Below are 18,333 nucleotides of genomic sequence, written 5' to 3'. Positions count from 1 at the left end.
TGCGCGAGTCTGACTCGCACTTGTCCGCGGGTCTCTGTGCAGTAAAATTATTATTAAAAATCCAAGAGCTGATTTTTTGATAATAATTTCAGCACTGTAGGTAAGAAGATTAAAAAGTTACCCTACCTTGTAGGTACCTAATAAAAATAAATCTTTCAACGAACCCTGGAAGGGTTTTTGCACTTTTATTTGATTAAAAAATAGAGGCTTAACTACCTAGTTAATACCTATCTCCTCCTACCACCTAATATTAGGTTTTACTTACCTATTTACTCCGATATTGCAACATTAGCAACCAATGTTTATTATAGTTAATTAAGTAGGTTATTTATAAGTTATCGGTTGGTAGGTAGGTAGGTTACCTACTCATTCAGATTGTAAGAAAGAGAACCCCAACTTAGTACGAGTAATTAATGTTGTCAAATTAGTTTTTTCATCCTAAAACATTCTAGTAAGGTACCTGTTCCAACTTTGGAATCCATTTTATTTTGTAAATAGTATTTAGAGAAGGAGGGAAAAGCAAGGCTCATGCGAGTGAGCAGGAGGACAAGTTATGTATTATTATTTAAACGTCGAATCGGGAGAAACCTGCGTGCGGGCCTCAACAGCCCCGCCCCGCCTCGCGCCCCGCCGGCCGATCATATGTTCGGGCGCGCACTGTCCGCGGCTCTGCGCTCACTGCGACTCGGGCTCTCGCCGTCGCCACACACGCTCGCTCCCGCCGCTCGCCTGCGCACGATCAGCTGTCCGCGACACTCCCGACCGTGCAGCGAGTCATAGCCGCAGTGCGGTGGACATGGAGCTGCTGTGCGCGGAGCGCGTGAGCCCCGGCAGCGAGGCCGCCGCGGGCGGGGGCCCCCGCGCCGCGCTGCCCGACCCCGTGCTGCTGCGCCGCCGCGTGCTGGACAACCTGCTGCGCACCGAGGAGCGCTACGCCGTCACCGCCAACTACTTCGGCACGGTGCAGACCGAGATCAGCCCCCACATGCGCCGCCTGGTCGCCGAGTGGATGCTAGAGGTGAGCGCACCCGCGCATGCCGCACCCACTCCGCCCGCCGCTGCCCGAACGCTCGCCATTTTGTCGCGTTTTCCGGCCACGTGTAGGTACTGTCCTCGTAGCCGACGACGGCGGTGGCCCCCGTATGCCCAGCCACCGTCCTCTGACCCGCTACTCCTATGACACGCTGTGACCCTTCGACCACGACCGCTGAGTCATACTCATAACCTCGGTGATGATGTGATAACTTTGTGCCAATACTGCAGAAAAGTGTTTCCCTGTGGTGGTAAGTGCCAAAAGATTCATTATTAAAACCATTGCGACATTGTTTACATGATCAGCTGATTACGTTTGCGAGTTAACGTATTAGAATCTTATCAGAATTTGTGGCCGCGGTAACAAGAAAAGTGTACGATGAACGAAATTTTGCAATGCAATAAAATAAAATAAAATGTAACAGTAGGTAGACCGTCGGTTTAGGTAGGTACGTGTACTGGAGCGAGCAGCGAGGGGCCCCACGGCGCGGGCGGCGGTCGCCGACCGATGTGACTCGCTCGTTCTATTTGAATAATCAGCTGATTTTGACACACAGCTGACGCCGACCGGACGCGCATTATTATCTTGTGCTAATAAGCAGATAGATTGCCTCGCTCGGGTGAATAATTGCCCGTTATTGTATCTACATATGTACAATTGTCATTAGTTTTAGTGGTGCAAACCACCATGTAATTTATGGTTTCATAGAGTTCATGGGTCTCAAGTAATCAGAAAGTTGTCTAACGTATTTATAGTGTTAATACTTGGATCTGGTGCAAGCATTGTAAATAGTGCTATGTTCGTCTCGGTGCAAGCGTTGTCAGGGCTCGGTTGAGTGAATCAGCTGTGAGGCGACGATGAGGCCACGTGGCCGCGCCGGCCGGTGCGCGAGTCTGGCGCGCGCTGACGTCACGCGCCGAGTGCTGTCGGGCGCGGTGCCGCACGCGCGGGCTCCTCGCCGCCTCGCTGCTCGCTCGGGCTCCGGCCAGGCCGGGGAACCTAAACCAGTCACATACCACATCAGCACTTAGCAGACCGAAACGCTGCTCTCAGGCTACAAGGTCAATGACACCTTGAACGCTAACTTTATGTAATTATGTATGTAAACATCAGTACATACTCACATAATGATTATCGAACCTAGCCTTATTTACATGATACCTACCTACCACCGCATTATAAAAAAAAACAACGAACTATGCAACTAAATACATAAGTACATTATTATGGATTTAGTACATAATATGTACCTACTTCTTGTACAAGTTACACGAGTAGTCATTATCTTTAAGATTCATAATTAAATAAAAAATATATCTATTTATAAAACTCAATCCAATTAAAACCTACACTATTATCAACGTTAATTAATTAACATGCTCAATAATCATCATGTCATATTCCCTTACAAACCAATTTGACCGAGAGATAAAAAACACGGGAAAAGATATGAACTGATAGCGTGCTAGGTTAGATACAATCAAAGTGTTGATAAACAATGCAACTTGCAGTACAGTTAACTGTAATATCTATTGTTACCTTGTAGACTTGCGTGTTTATTTGCAAAAAATGGCACATTCACATAATCGCTCTTCCTATGGATTGGCACCGGGAAGCACAAAAAGTCATGCTCGTGGGATTATCCATAGAAATCTTGCTCGGATCAGCTGACGTTCAAGACCGTGAGACAGTCAGCTGAGCATGAGTTAAGTACCTACGCGCATCCAGATGATTTCACGACGATCGGCGCCCGCGTCGCACGACGCATCCGCCGCGTCGTTTTACCGTGCGAAACTATGTGCTGAACAATCCAATTGCCGACGGTCTCATGAATTACACGTATTATATTTTATATACTATTTACTACCTACTCGTATTTAATCGCATGCTTTCAATTTTCATGACTTTCCGTTTTGCAATCGACGTCTTTTCGTCATCGCCTAAAGCGATAGTTCATTTACGATGCTAAATGATTCGCGACCAAACCTATTTATTCTATCCGTTTTTGGGTTAAAGTAAATAAACACGTATCTATACAGTGCTAATGCATTTAACTTAATTGTGGAACAGACGCGTGATTTAAACAACTCATCAAATCACGCATCTATTTATTAACTAAGACGCAATGTTCAAGTATTTACACTGTTCCACCGTGTAGTTGTGCAAGGAGTGAGAATTAGGGTCATTTCCGACACTCAAATTAGCTACTTGCGTACAGTTACAATTCCTGCTGATAAGAAACGTAACTGCAGGAAAGCAATGCGTGGCGTGTAGGTATTTATCGCAATAAGCGTGTATTTCAATTTTATATATAGGTTATCGGGAATTCCGTACGATAAAGTGTGTACAGCCTGGGTGCGGCGGCATTTACCGACATGTTATTTCTAAGAAACATTAAAAGTTAATTTCGTTTAAAAACGGTATATGTATTGTTATAGGTATGCGAGGACCACAATTGCCAGGAGGAGGTGTTCCCACTGGCGATATCGTACCTGGACCGGTTCCTGAGCGTGTGCGCCGTGGGCAAGAGCCAGGTGCAGCTGCTGGGCACGGCCTGCCTGCTGCTGGCCTCCAAGCTGCGGGAGCCCAGCTCGCGCTGCCTGCCCGCGGAACTCCTCATCTTCTACACAGCCAACAGCATCACACTCGCTGATCTTTGCGTGAGTACACACCAGTTCACACCACCTATCACTTTCCAACTTCTTAGTTCTTATAAAGGAACATTCTTCATTATAACATTACAGGTAGGTATCTGGAACAGATATTAAATTGAGCATGTCATTGCGGTAAACACAAAAAGTGACGGACAAAGCCCTAGCGAACGATTGCACTCTGAACAATAGGCTCGAGTTATCATCTAGAATTGCCGACTGTAACTAGACAGCTGCTCTGGATTCCGTCCGATAATAAGAAGATTTAATGAACTTTCTTCGTCTAGCGAACAGCTGATCTCATTAACCATGTTGTTTCTTGCAACCGCTTTTTGCATCGCGCATGCACATGCACTGATTTTGCGCAGCCGACTTTAGCCGCTTTCGTGTCGTTCACTCGGCTGATTTCTAAATCATTCGCGATTTTAACATCCGTGAGAGATTGGAATTTTAGATTTACGATGGTAGATTAATTAATCCAGTGGAATGAATGGCTCGGTTATGGAGTAGATATTATTATCTTGTTTATTACTCCCAATGAAGATGCTATTACTAGCTAGCTGGAATGAAGGCTAACAAGATACCATCGTAACTAACAGATTTATGTACCTACTTAGTTACTAACATAAGTAACAACCACAGTATCGGGACTTTTTACGATCATTGTTTTATGTAGTTTGTTTGTCTGATAGATTTTACAATTCAACAATATTTACAGGAGTCAATAAACATACACGTGGTGCACATGGAAATAGAATGTCGCCTAAAATAGCTTGATGTAAAAATAGATCAGTTTCCTTCTTATAGATAGGAACCATCAAGATTACTTCATCTTGCAGGAATATTTGGCAGCAAGTCTTTATTTTCACTGGAGTATTTTTATTCTTGAAAATGATGAGGCATTGTAGGTAACAACCGAGTAACTGCGTCAGAGTGCTAGTGTGTGCGACCCGAATCGGAGTCACCTTTTCATCGCCTTGACTGAAATAAGTTTATACGCTCACAATCACATTCACATTTGGCAAGTTGTGCGTAGATACTAATTCAGCAACATATTTTATACTGCAAACATACCTAATACCTATCACAGTTTTCGAAACCGAAATAGACTTCACGCTCACTTAGCAGGTTTTTGTGAGGTCCCTAATTTTGAAACGATTTGATGACCTGTGATCACGGGCGTATATGTTTAGCATCGAGAAATTCTGTAGGTAGGTATACGAATTGGCTCATCGGTTTCCATAATGTATTTAAATAGGTATTTGCATTTATTTGATACGTAGCGTCTGCAGGCGCAGCGGTGCCACCCGCCGGGGCCCCGCCCGTAGATAGCGACTGCACATCTTCGCTACGTTACGCGCACGGCCGCACTATGGAGCGAAATTGCGATTTATGGACATAGCGATTTTTTTCACAATTTCTATTTGAAAAAAATACCTATCGATAGGTTACGTTATTCTGATGAATAAATGCTGCACAAGTTTTTCTCTAAAACCAATAGTTTGACTGGAAAAAAATATTTTCCATTTTCGTTGTATGGAATGAAGTCTGCTAGAAGTGCCTTAGAGTTTTGATGATCGGTGAGTCAGTGAGTGACAAAATTAAGTAACTTTGACCCGTTATAATTCTTAAACTACTGGTTCAAATTGAATGAAATTTTAAATATACCGTGTCTTTACAATGCCTGCATAGCTAATGAAAATTCAGCCTTCTAGTTTTATCCACAATGAAGTTACAGGCGGTCGAAAATGGCCTGAATTGCTTCGAGAAAAGGATGGTACGGCCGTGCCGCTTTTTTGCTCGACTTGGTGGGGGCACTGCCGTGCCCCCAGATACCTATCACAGTTTTCGAAACCGAAATAGACTCACGCTCACTTAGCAGGTTTTTGTGAGGTCCCTAATTTTGAATCGATTTGATGACTTGTGATCACGGGCGTAGGTATATGTTTAGCATCGAGAAATTCTGTAGGTAGGTATACGAATTGGCTCATCAGTTTCCATAATGTATTTAAATAGGTATTTGCATTTATTTGATACGTAGCGTCTGCAGGCGCAGCGGTGCCACCCGCCGGGGCCCCGCCCGTAGATAGCGACTGCACATCTTCGCTACGTTACGCGCACGGCCGACCTGTTTTTGTAGGCAACGTAGCGAGTGCATTCCGCGGCTTGCACTTGTACGAACATTAGTAACGCCTAACAACTGTCGCGAAGAACTCGGTTTAAACTAATCTTATGACTAAAGAGGTCACACACCGAGATGAAAATCTAGCTTGTTGAAATGTGCAAGTGCTTGGTAGGTACCTACTTATTTTAGTTGAAGTAATGGTGGTACCAACTACCTATTTAGTTGCCGTATTCCTAGGTCATGTAAATTTGGCTAGATATGCAGAGTCATAGTAGGTGCCTACTTTTATAAGACATGCATGACCGAAAGTATACCCAAGGTTAGAGGTTGTTAACTTTGAATCGCGTTTGTATTTTATGAACACCGGGTTTTAAATTACATACCTATAGGTATTATTATTTATAAATAGTCGTAGAATTATGGCCAATGAAGTCAAGGTTCTTGACCAGCGTCTGGCCTGCTCGTCGGGTATACGTATGGAGTCCGGCCGAGGAATGCGGCAGGCCGCGGTCTGGGCGAAGGCGCCCGCGGACAGTGTCCCCTAACGAGCCGCCAGTCGAGGCTTCTCGGAAGAACCGCCGAACGAGGCCCGCGTTTCAATCAGACCAATTACAGACGAAACACGCCGCTTATTTTTTCTCACGCCGCCCGCGACGCCCGCGCCCCTGCCGGCGACCCGCGAAACGCGATCGCTCGACAACGCCAGATAAACTTACACATTTCGTTCAACTATTCATATTTTATCACAATTTACCTACTTTTTGTAAAAAATATATGATCCCAGTTAATTCATGTCGATTAACTTTAATAATATTGAACAACAAACCATACATTCCGCCCGCCTTAGTAAATAAGTAGGTAGGCAGGTTAATTTATCTTTCTATGTGCTAATAATCATTTTGCGAATTCTTTATCGATGTTATCAATATTTTTCTACGATAAGCAAGCATGCCAAAAGACTCGTTGAAAAAGTTGCCAAAGAACAAAACCGCACCTTCATTTTCGTAAATTGTATTTGCATTTTGATTAGTAATTTCTACCAGTACTAAATAAAGCACGTTTAGGTATACATAACAGGCAGCTAGCTTTATTTAAAAAAAAATGTTTTCTGAAGCTCTTTTAGACAAAATACATAGATTTGACCAATTAAACTAGTAAACGGATGCCCGACTCTACTATATCAAAGTTTTGCATTTCGTAGCAGCGTCGTAGCACGTCTACGAAAATCGTAGACTGTGTAATAACTCTACGTTCTGTCGTGCATTTTCTTTATGATTTTTTTAATTTTTTGTTGTTCTATTCTTCATTTAGATTCTCTCAGGATGTATTATGTATGAATTGGTGGCATATAGTAACGGCATCGTCACAGTTGTTGCATACTCATAATATTATGCTCATCTGTAATGGTTCATCCATGTGTAACGAAAGCTTTCTTCCCGGCTTAAAGAAATCCATTAGCTCTTTATTTAAATCAGTATTTGTTAATCCAGCTTCCGACATAACGAACGCATGATAGAGCATTAAAATGTAATGTAGACAAACTTACCTATTTTAAAGCAAAATCTGACTTGGGAAGTAGGTACTCGGAGCCTTTATCTAACTAACCAACAACTGAAGCTTTTTTAACATAACATAGCATCACAATCAGCATATTTTTAATTTCCTCATTGTTGATGTGGTCGGTTGGGCTTGCGACCGGGTCGGCGAGCGAGCTGTGACCAGCAAGCCTAAGGGTGAACCATGTGTTCATATATCGTATTGTTTCTTCTCGCTCACACATGCCATTATCCAACTGCGAGTGAGAGGAACAAACAGATTCGATTATATCGAAATCGTTTTGCGGAATAGGTCCTCTGGAGCAAAAAGAGCTCCGACATCCGAGGCGACATAATGCTGGGTTCCCGCGCTCGCTCGCAGCACGCCCATAAAAGCTCGCGCGTTCTCACATCTACACCACCACCGTAAACGTTTATTATAATTGAAGCATAAGTTTACGACCCGCGGCACCAGTTTGTCAAAAGAGAAAATTCAATATCGCGACTACAGCTCACTCTTATGTTTAATGAGAGGCTGCGTCTGCAAAGCCGACATATTTCATTTATATCTCGTGAATTATCATAGCAATTGTTACTAAATCTTACGTTTATTGAATTCTGAATTAAAACCATTTAAACAAGCCCTTGAGTGTCTGGACCGGACTAATAAATACGAGTAAATGTCTATTTACCTACATCATAATAGGTGTATGTGGTTGTTGTTATTCTAACTCCTATTGTAACCCTTTTTCGCTCGTGAGCGATAAGTGAACGAGGTTAGAGGCACACTACTGAGCCACTTGTACTTAATGCTAAGTACAATTATGTACAAATTGAAGCGTAATAGAATGTCTTTTGATTTTAAACCTTAGATAACTGCACGAATCGTAATATAAAAAGAGATCCATGGTTAATGAGCTACTATCAGTAATCGGCAAAAACAAATGAAAAGCATTGTTTACAATGTGAGGAATGAGCACATATTAGCACGAGCCCGGTGGCGTGCTTATTTGTCGATCTCACGGCACGACTGTGCTGGTTTCCGGCGGGAAACTACCTCCCCAGCCAGTCGTAGGTATACCTATCCCATTGTGCTAAACGGCGCCTATTTGCAGTTTGGAATCTTTGGAATAATACACCTTTTACTTTAATTTATCAAAAAATAAAAATCATAAGTAGCCATATCTTTTTATGGCACTGAACATCAGTTTTATTATCATTCTTCTTATAATTGGAGAATTTGCCAGTTTGCCACTAAAAGTACCACACCGGCAATAAAATTCCAACAGGTCTATACCAGTCAGACGGGTCACCTATGCGGGCGCGCCGTGCGAAAGAAGAAAAATGAAAATTTTGTGGTTTGGAGCTTCACGATGTGGAGCGCGCCCATTGTGCTCGGCGATGCCTATCGAGTATCGACTCCGCACACTTGCGCTTGTCACTTGTCCCTCGCTGTTTGGATTACGAAAGAATGTGGATCGCGCTTTTTGTTTTTCATTGTAGCTACCAAAGACGTAGACGAATTTCAGTTAGACTAGAGCGCCTGTGAGTGGCTGTGAGCGTTATACACTGCGAATTTCGTGATCAATTTACAAAAATGCGCTGACAAGAGTGTCTTACGTAATTCTTATGATATTTTGCATGCCTAACACGTTTGGCTTCCCGTGCACCTTAAGCATTCCATTCTTACTTGTTAGGCTTCCGATTGATAGCTAACTGGAACTCGTTAGCTGTTAGACATATTTGATAATAACTTGGTACTTTGCGGTTGTTAAAAACCTGGAAATGCATTCGGGATTAGAAGTCGAGCGTCTCGGAGCCATTGTAGCTGAGCTAATCGAGGTCTCGTTTCTCGATTCTGCGCTTAGCTTTAACGACCGGTTGGCCGGTTATGCGTGTTCTTATCCGCATCTGGAAAATTCCAAAGTTGTTTAGTCTCAGAAGCGTAGTGGCCACGCGACACCGAGCTCATTGTTTGATTCTAACAGCGGCGCAGTCACGCCGCTGACCGTTCGATGAAATTGGATAAAGCATGGGAACCGAGCGTGGAATTCAGCGTGTGTCGCGGGCGGCGAGGACTGTTTGCATGGCTCACTTTATTGGCTGTAACGCGGCGCGATACTGCTGGCCCGAACGCAGCGGCCGCGCCCGTCTACATCCGACCTCTTCTAATGAACACTTGCCTGTGAATTTATGAGCTGCATACTATTGGGCTCAGATTCCGTACATATGCTAGTACATTCAAGTATATTAGGTACCTACGTCGTGGTGAGGTCAGCTGATAGGGGTACGTACGCGCATGTGGGATGATGTCATGTACTTATATCGTGCATATTATATTTAATAACGACCTAACAAACCAGATAAATGTGGACACATCCGTCTGACATCGCGTGCAGCGGCGTCTGTGGTGAATGCTTTATGAGCGTATTGTTTTCGCATTGTTCAACCGGTCGGGTCGACATCTAAAAAGACAGTCTTCTTTTCGCGGTTGACCCGCATGCCAGCGATCGTTTAGGGCAACGAATGAAGTCGGTTAATAAATGCTTTTCATCATTACAACTTTTAAACTTAACAAAAATTTTGTCCGTTGTCTTCATCATGATCAAGGCTGAGATATTTCAATTTATTTTCTTTTAAAAATATTTCAAGTTTAATAGTAAAACTTTTTTTTTTTTTTTTTTTTTTTTTGTTTTATGGTTTAATCATGCGATCAGTCCTCAAAAACTATAAGCAGATGGGGTGGATTCTTTTCGTCATTTAGAGCACTGCTCCCAGCGGAAACAGGCCTTAATTTTTTTTAATCTCAGGTTTATTTTCAGGCTAATTCATTGTCGAAGATATCCCGCCGCTTCTTAAGCCGCCGTATGGTTTNCTACAATATAGGTACGTCTCGCTCTGACACGCGGACTTCTTCCGTTGACTTTCAGCGATGAGACTTCATTCATTCACAACCGTCTCGGACCGGCATCCGACATGGCCTAAGCACAACAACTTGCTGAACGACATCAGACTCTAATTCCTTGATATGAGATTTAAAACCGAATGTGCGTGATGTGCGGGCACGTAGCGCGACCCCGCCGATTGAGTTAAGTAAACATGAGTATTATCTGTCAACGGACATGCACCGCTTACGTGTATGTGTACACTCAATAATCAAGTTATTCATAAAATTAACCGACGATAACAGCTACAGTTACGGGTGCTGCTTACTTATTATTTAATTTAAAATTTAATCTAGGTCAGCTTCGTAGATGTCAACAGAAAAACCAACTGACTGATAACGCCGGTACATAATTAAGGTTAAAAACAGTGAATCTTTAGGTATGTAAACTGCATTTCATCTCCTTTTGACAATTGTGTCTGATCTGTCAGCCTATAGGTGTGCAATGCACCTGCATTTTTCTTTTGTTACGGAACTCCGTTACATTTTTATAACCACATGAAAATAGTGTGCCTTTTAGAATGTGCCTACTTTGGTTCAGAAGCACTTACAAAGTAGGTACTAAGGGGTTATTTTGTGCATTTGATTGCACAACAATGTGTGGCTCTACCTACGCGCGTTCCGGGAAGTCGGGCGAAACTGGCATGTTTACGATTGTAGGACGGATGTGCCAGCGGGAATGCCACTATTGTCCTAGCGACTCAACACTTTCTTTAACGAAGTTAATCTTCTATCCCTTTTGTTTTTTATGTTTCTCACGTGACTAACGGCATCTGAATCTACATTCTACACATCCCAGAGGACAATAGATTTCTTACGAAATAATTTAACGCAATGAACATGAGGAGCAACAAGGGAGTAACCAATTGTTTGTTTGTCAACAGAGTTGGGAGTTATTAGTGTTATCAAAACTGAAGTGGGACGTAGCGGGGGTGACTGCTCACGACTTCCTGCCTCTGCTGCTGTCGAGGCTGCCGCTCCGGGGGCTGGTCAACACCGAGATGGTCCAGCGCCACGCGCAGACCTTCATTGCACTTGCTGCCAGAGGTAAGACATACCACCTGCACGACATNGGTAAGACACCACCTGCACTTTACATTTGTTTTATCATGAAAAACTATTACTATTTCATACTACGGCATAAAGCCACTACACTAGGGCTGTAGAGCCTATTGTCAGAGTCTGTAAACTGTCTATGTTGTTCCTTTTCACGGCGCAATGACCATATCTAGCATTTACACATAACACAACGCAACCTTAGTTATTTCAAGCAAGATTTTTCTTGTTAATTAATACTGGAGGGATTGACTGAAAAACAAAATATACCTACCTACCTATCTTGTAAAATTATTTCTTGTTCAAGCTCATAAGGCACACCTTTAAAAACCTCTACATATTAAATTAGTATCGAGCCGTTGTTTGCGGCGGCAGACGGTAATTAGCATCTAGATACCACGTCATGTCACGAAGTCTCGCGCGCGGCGCCTTTCTCGCTCCTCGGCACGTGTCACTGAACCTTTTGGGATTGTCTTCTGTCACTTCTGTTCTTAAAATATTAACATAATTTCGATCTCTAGACAAATTGAATACCCACTTACTAAAAGGCTACTCAATTCCCAAAATATGTAGTTAATTAAGTTCAATATACTCGTGCATAATGAGTCTATGGTATTTTAATTACATGCTTTCAGGCGTAACTAGTGTTGTAATTTATTGCTTATAGTATTACGAGTACATCTATAAAAAAATACAAAACGTTTGCGTGCATTTTAGTACCATGGAAAGAAATATTTTCGTTTCGATTGAGCAGTTCTGCTTGCCATTTACCATTAAAATACGATGAAATACCAGTTCTGTTATTGATAATACATAAAGGCAATTCTTGTGGTCCTTTATTTAGTTGATACGAGAGCTGCAATAAAACGCAAAAGCACCTCGGGCGAGAGGACATTTCGCGGAATCGCAGACTGCGGGATTGCTAGCAGCTATAGCTCAGTCCGCAACGAGATGAGAATAGGTTTGTTTACAACGAGGGTAGAGTGCGAGCGAGGGCTGGGGCTGTGTGTGTCCGCAGCGCCGGCGGCGGCGGCGCCTCCCACGCCGCTCGCCCGAGCGCATTCCAGCACGCCTCGGGACTCCCCCGCGCGCCCCGCGCCTGCCGAGGCCCCCCGCAACCCTCATGGGATCATATGTTTTTGTGCAACGGTTTTTGTTGTTCGCCGCCGCCGTCTTGTTGTTTTTTTGTTGAAGTTCACGCTTCAGCTCTTTTCACTTGCTCCTCGGATATCATCACTGCCACGTCCAGTTTCCCTCGTAACAATAAAAGTAGCTGAGCACACTTAAATAACACGGCCACTTAATCGAAGAAATTGAATTATGAAATTCTTCAATCAGGTTTTCCAATCTATCAGTGTATAAATAGATTGCAAACGACGAGCCCAAAGCAGCAAGCTCGTAGACGTGAGTGGAGCATTTCGCGGTGTCGAGCGAGCCCGCATTATGCATCATTATTCGAATGGCACAATTTACTCTGGAATCATAACTCGTCAGGATATTAAATTTGTAATGGGTTATTTTAAAGCTGACATGTCTTGCAAGGTCTACCGATGGAGATAAATTATATGTTTTTTATAAAAGGTTTTAACTGTCGTTTCGCCCGCCGACAGGCCGGTCGCCTGTGGGTACTGCTCTCTTAAATTAACAGAATCGAACCGAGGCCGGTGATTTCACACGAGTAGTTTGTGGAGTTATTGTGTGGATGGCGACATTGCGTGAGGGCAGGTATCTTATCTCGGGCCGCGTTTTCACATGTGAGCGATTATGCCGTCGGCCGAGAGCGAGCGGGGCCCGCGCGGGTGTGTTCCGGTGGGCCCCGCGCCGCCGCGCCGGCGCACGTACTGCGCGGCCTCGCAAGAGCGTTCACCTCGCGAATAGACGTACTGCGGAGTAACTACGCCCGTATCGCCGCCGTCTATTACCGCACTACTCCATGTTCAAGGGCAATAAAGCCATTATGTCACCGCCGATGAGCACACCAATCCTGGGTTTATTACTCCTTTCAAAGCTTTCAAGCACATTGTAGTCACACTGCTACACATGTGGTTTCACGTAGCGTAGTAGACAGCTACAGATTGAAGTAACTCCCACATAGTAATGATCCCACATAGGATAGAATCAAAATCTTAACGTTATAGTTAACTAGGTTTAAAGTTATTGTTATGTAGGTACATACTATCGGCACTAACTCTATTACTTCTATAAAGTCACCACTAGCTGTAATTAATTTCCTAATTTGCAATAGGACGATTTATATAATTAGTTCATTCTACGTTGACGTTTTTCTTTCTTCTTAGTAACGTTTATCGGCAAGCAGAATAAATGAACGCGGAAAGCATGTCTCGTAGCCGTAGTCGTAACGGCGGCGCGGGCGCCGGGCGGTAGGGCTGCTCTCTGCTTGATTAACATCAGATTATGCAAATGCTCCGAGTGAGCGCCCGCTCTCCTTGTTTCTGCTCGGTCTTTTTACTCGTTCCCTCTGCCCGGTCCCTTTATCTCGGGTATGCCGACATGCAAATTAAAAAAAATGAAAATAAATCTTTTAAATGAGCTGAAAGAGTGTTCGATATCCATACGTTGGCCGCGTATAATGGAGTCTACTTAATGATGAATGGGGGGCCCTTGAAGGCTTCACTCCCATTGTGAGTCCTCATGTCTGTTGGGCATTTGTGATTTTACGCGGCCTCTCGGTAATTATTCTTGTAATAGCGTGGGAACAGCGTGTTAGGTACTTACCTTTTCACGCAGGTCATCATTTGTCTTGGATATTATTAATCGTCGCTGAACAAATTTAATAAGTAAGCTCGGAATAAACATTAGTTATGTTGGCAAGGTCAATCAGCTGATTTTCCTGTTGATTTGCACACTTCTGATAACATTTTATTCAACGGGGGCGTTAAAGGAAGGAACATTAGTTGATAAGTGCGGTAGCAACTACATAATCTGGCTACCTACATTACTTACCTACTCATAGACTTAATTGTTTACTTAATATTGCAAAACTTAATTGGTTATTTTAATTAATTAATTCAAAGTTGCTGAGTGATAGGTAGGTACCTATCATGAATCGTCTTTTATAAAATCGTTGTCATAAATCCAAGTTAATTTTAAATTAAATTAGTACCTAGTTACATACAGTTAAATAATCAGGCTTTTATTTCTGGCTAATTGCTGTTATAAAAACACTATTCTCATGAAAAACAATTTATCTTATAAAACATGAGACAGGCCCAAATTGGCTCATGGTTGGTACGCCTGCATACATACACATAATGGTTTTGCCAAAGTAAGTCCGTGAGAAAAATTCGAGTGAATCGGGCGCGCAGGCGCAGGCTGCGGAATGCGGTCGTGAGGGCGGGTGCCGGCTCCTTTGAGGCTAAACTCTCCAGAGAGGGACTGACAACTTGTGAGAGGGAGAAAGCAACAATCTTTCTTTACCGGATGTGCCTCTCCTCTAATATTTACGGTGCGTTCACGCATTGACACTCCTAGTATGAACCTATGAACACTAAAGTTATTTAATCGATAAGTCATCAACATGGGAAAGTAGTTAATTGCCTATTTAACTGCTAACAAAACACAGGAAAATTAGATACTATTTAACTTAATATAATTTAAATATGTATTGCCTATCGTTTGCTATAAATACACTATACCCACCTATGTACCTCATTACGTGTCATTATTTTGTAAGTCGGTATAAAATATAAGCGTGTATGCTCCAAGAGTTGCCAAGATAATAATAACCAAGTCTTCCAAAATCCTATTAGTAGTACACTATATGACCACTAGTAGGTATGATTAGCAGGAACGATTACCTGCGGGAAGGAACATAACAGACATGCCTGCCTAACAATCTGACATTGGCATATGACCGAAAATGAACACTTCTGAAATCCGTTACTCCTCAAAGAACAAGACCTTGAAACTGCTTACTCAATGAGTTTTCCATTGTTCCAGATTACCAGTTCACGCTGTACTCGGCCAGCACCCTGGCGGCCTGCAGCATCGCGGCGGCGCTACGCGGTCTCGCGCTCGACGGCCACCTGGCGCGACTGCAAGAGCTCACGCGCATTGATCTGGTAATTATATTCTCCTTTTAATTTTTTTTATCGCGGACTTTGCGCACCGTCACCACTGCCGGGGGACAGGGTGGTGTGTGGAACTCCGTCCTGAAAAGGACGGGGTATACATACACACTAAAACCTCCGCGGCGTTCCGTCATCGACCGAGTGGGGGTGTTGCGAGAATCCGGCCGTAGCCTTAGACTTCCGCGACACCATATTCTCCTTTTCCTATACCAAGTCCCTCTAACTACTGTGTTACATGGTTTTTTTATTGCAAAAGTAGGTCCACTTACCAAACTGACTCTTGCCTTTCTTAACAGGACTGCCTCCAGACGTGCCTTGAACAAATTGAAGAAATGGTCGACAATATGATCGAGGAGCGGGCCATCGCAGTCCCAAACGGCCAGAGCAGGGAGGCGGCGGGCTGGACGCCGCCTCCCAGCCAGGACAAGGCCCACAGTAACGCCGCCACCCCCACCGACGTCCGAGACGTGCACTTCTGAGCGGCCGGTGCTGTGCTGACTCCAGTGTCCGATGGAACTATTGCTTTAATAACGGTGCGTTAGTACGAAAATACTTTAAACTAAGAACGTTTATCTAGAAGGTGCAACCGTGATCAAGGACTGATACCAAGACTGACAATGGCATGTGTTTAACATAGGTACCTACCTACTACTTACTGTATGTTGTATAGTTTTGTAAGTGCGAACTATGAATTAATGTAAGCCCTGAGTGCTACGCGCAAGGCCTCAATGTACGAAATGGCTTTCAGATCATACTTCTCGTACATTTTGCTTCCAATTCTAATAAAGCGTTAGAACACAACACTTACTTTGAGGCATTTGCACTGAACGAGTTAACTTGAATACATCTTTCAGGATATAACATAGTTTAATGTTTCTTTGAATTGCAATCTACCTCTTAATTTTATAAGACATCTGTTTCAGACTTACTTGGCACTGACAATTTTAAATAAATAACATTTTGCCAATTAAATACATAGCTGTTACACATAGTCATAACCTACCTAAAACTTATCGAATGGGACCAAAGTTAGCTCTTCACAGTATCTTGATTTGAATGATGAACTGATTAACTTCAGATACTTGTCATTATTTATAAATATTTAGTAAGTATAAAAAACTATCATAGTAGTAGTGTATTAATATCATGTTAATTGAATTCCTAATAATTATATGTTAAGTATGTTTAAGATCATAATGGATTCACACAGTATAGTTCAAAGTTTCAAAACAATTGTACAATCCAAAAAAGTTCTAATTTGCTTTTCGAGAGCTTGCATAAATTGTTACAAATGATCAATATTGCTTTTATGGAAAACATCTCTTCTATCAGATTCCATTTATTTCGGGGGAAGGCAATAAATTACGCTTCTAATATTGTAAAAACTAATATTATGTTCATTTGTTATATATTTATGATATATTATTACAGAGTCAGCTATAAACACATACATTCGCATAAACTACATAACTCTTCAAGTGTATGTCTATCCCTCTGTAAATCACGAATAGAATAAAGTAGACAAAGGGCTGTATATTTTTCATATAAAATAATCTCTTAATTTGTAATTAAGGGATTTAAATATATCTTTGTTCCTGTTTGATGAAAATACCAACAGTTATTAGATTAACTTTTTATGTGATAGATTTATTAGAAAGTTATCGAACTTCATATCATAGTCACTTCCAGTCATAATATGTTAAAGTATAGGGGTTACTATGTAAAGTTTTTTAAGAATTACCTAATTAGTAAGAAAAACATAAATGTGATTTAGGAATCATTGGTAAGATGTAGCATAGCGCTTAGTCATATAAAATCAGATATTATTGTTCCTATCAAAGCTAATGTTTGGAAATATCATACGCAATAGTTATGTTTCATTACTTTGTATGTACTTAATAAATATGTAATCACGACAATTAGTTAAACATTCAATTTCATTATTGCTATTTAAATTGTGATATAATATGTATATGCATCAGGTTTAGACGTTTATTATTTTGTAAGTACGGGTGACGCAGGTACACATACATGCCTACCGCGTTGTTGTAGAAGAAACTAAAGGTTCGTTTGCTGTCTACACCGCCGTTAGATACTAACTATTTGTAATCGTTAAGTTAACAAGGAATCACTCCTATGTCTTCCATTAGTTTACCGAGAAGTCGGGTGGGCTTTACGCTTCGCTTTGCTCCCGATTTCTCCAAGAGATAACTACTGCGATCTGCAATAATGTAGATACACTAATGTGTAGAATTATATGTACATATTATTCAGTAAAAGTGCTCTAAGCATGTGGTGCCATAACACTACTACTATAGTATTTTGTAAAACACTAGCAATAAAAGATATCGAAGGTAATCTACATTGATTTTGCCTCCGAAAACAAATATATTCTACAATAACAAAGTTATACATTACGATATAAGATACATTATTGTTTTGGTTGTGGACTAAACCGATGCCTGAAGAAGTTGGGTATTCAAATTTTTTGACATTAAAAATAGACTTAGGTTGTATGTAAAATTATGTGGGAAAATATACGCATTACAAAGTTAGTCTTATTAATTAATGCTTCTTATTATTTGGCTTTGGACTGGCTTTTTATATAGTGTATTAAGAAATTTAAGTACTTTTGTTATGAGGTAGTTTTATGTTTATGGAAATACATAAATTTCCCGCAATGTACATAGTTAGAGCAATTTTGCTCAAAATAAAAGTGATCTTTGCTATTCATTTCCCTGTACTAAGTATATAAATATTATAAAATGGATAGAAGCACGATTCTAAATATGTTATGACAGGCAGATATGCAAAGTTTGATTTTATATGTGATTATTAGATAGATAAATTAAGTTGTCTTTGCATTGCTTGAAGGTAGAGACGTTGAGATGTAAATAA

At 41.8% G+C, this 18,333-nt stretch overlaps 1 protein-coding gene across 1 annotated transcript; it reads left to right on the top strand.

Annotated features, from left to right (window-relative positions):
* Positions 1–538: 538 nt before the first annotated feature.
* LOC114361156 (G1/S-specific cyclin-D3) lies at positions 539–18,325 on the top strand. The gene is made up of 5 exons (XM_028316122.1): positions 539–1,018; positions 3,472–3,693; positions 11,173–11,335; positions 15,305–15,426; positions 15,732–18,325. The coding sequence occupies exons 1-5, from the start codon at positions 554–556 to the stop codon at positions 15,912–15,914; spliced, it is 1,155 nt and encodes a 384-aa protein (XP_028171923.1). The 5' UTR covers positions 539–553; the 3' UTR covers positions 15,915–18,325.
* The last annotated feature ends 8 nt before the right edge of the window (positions 18,326–18,333 follow it).

Source organism: Ostrinia furnacalis, unplaced genomic scaffold (genome assembly GCF_004193835.3).
Source record: "Ostrinia furnacalis isolate ACB-3 unplaced genomic scaffold, ASM419383v2 OfSCF5438, whole genome shotgun sequence".
Taxonomy (NCBI): Eukaryota; Metazoa; Arthropoda; class Insecta; order Lepidoptera; family Crambidae; genus Ostrinia; species Ostrinia furnacalis.
This window is presented reverse-complemented; position numbering and strand designations above follow the sequence as displayed.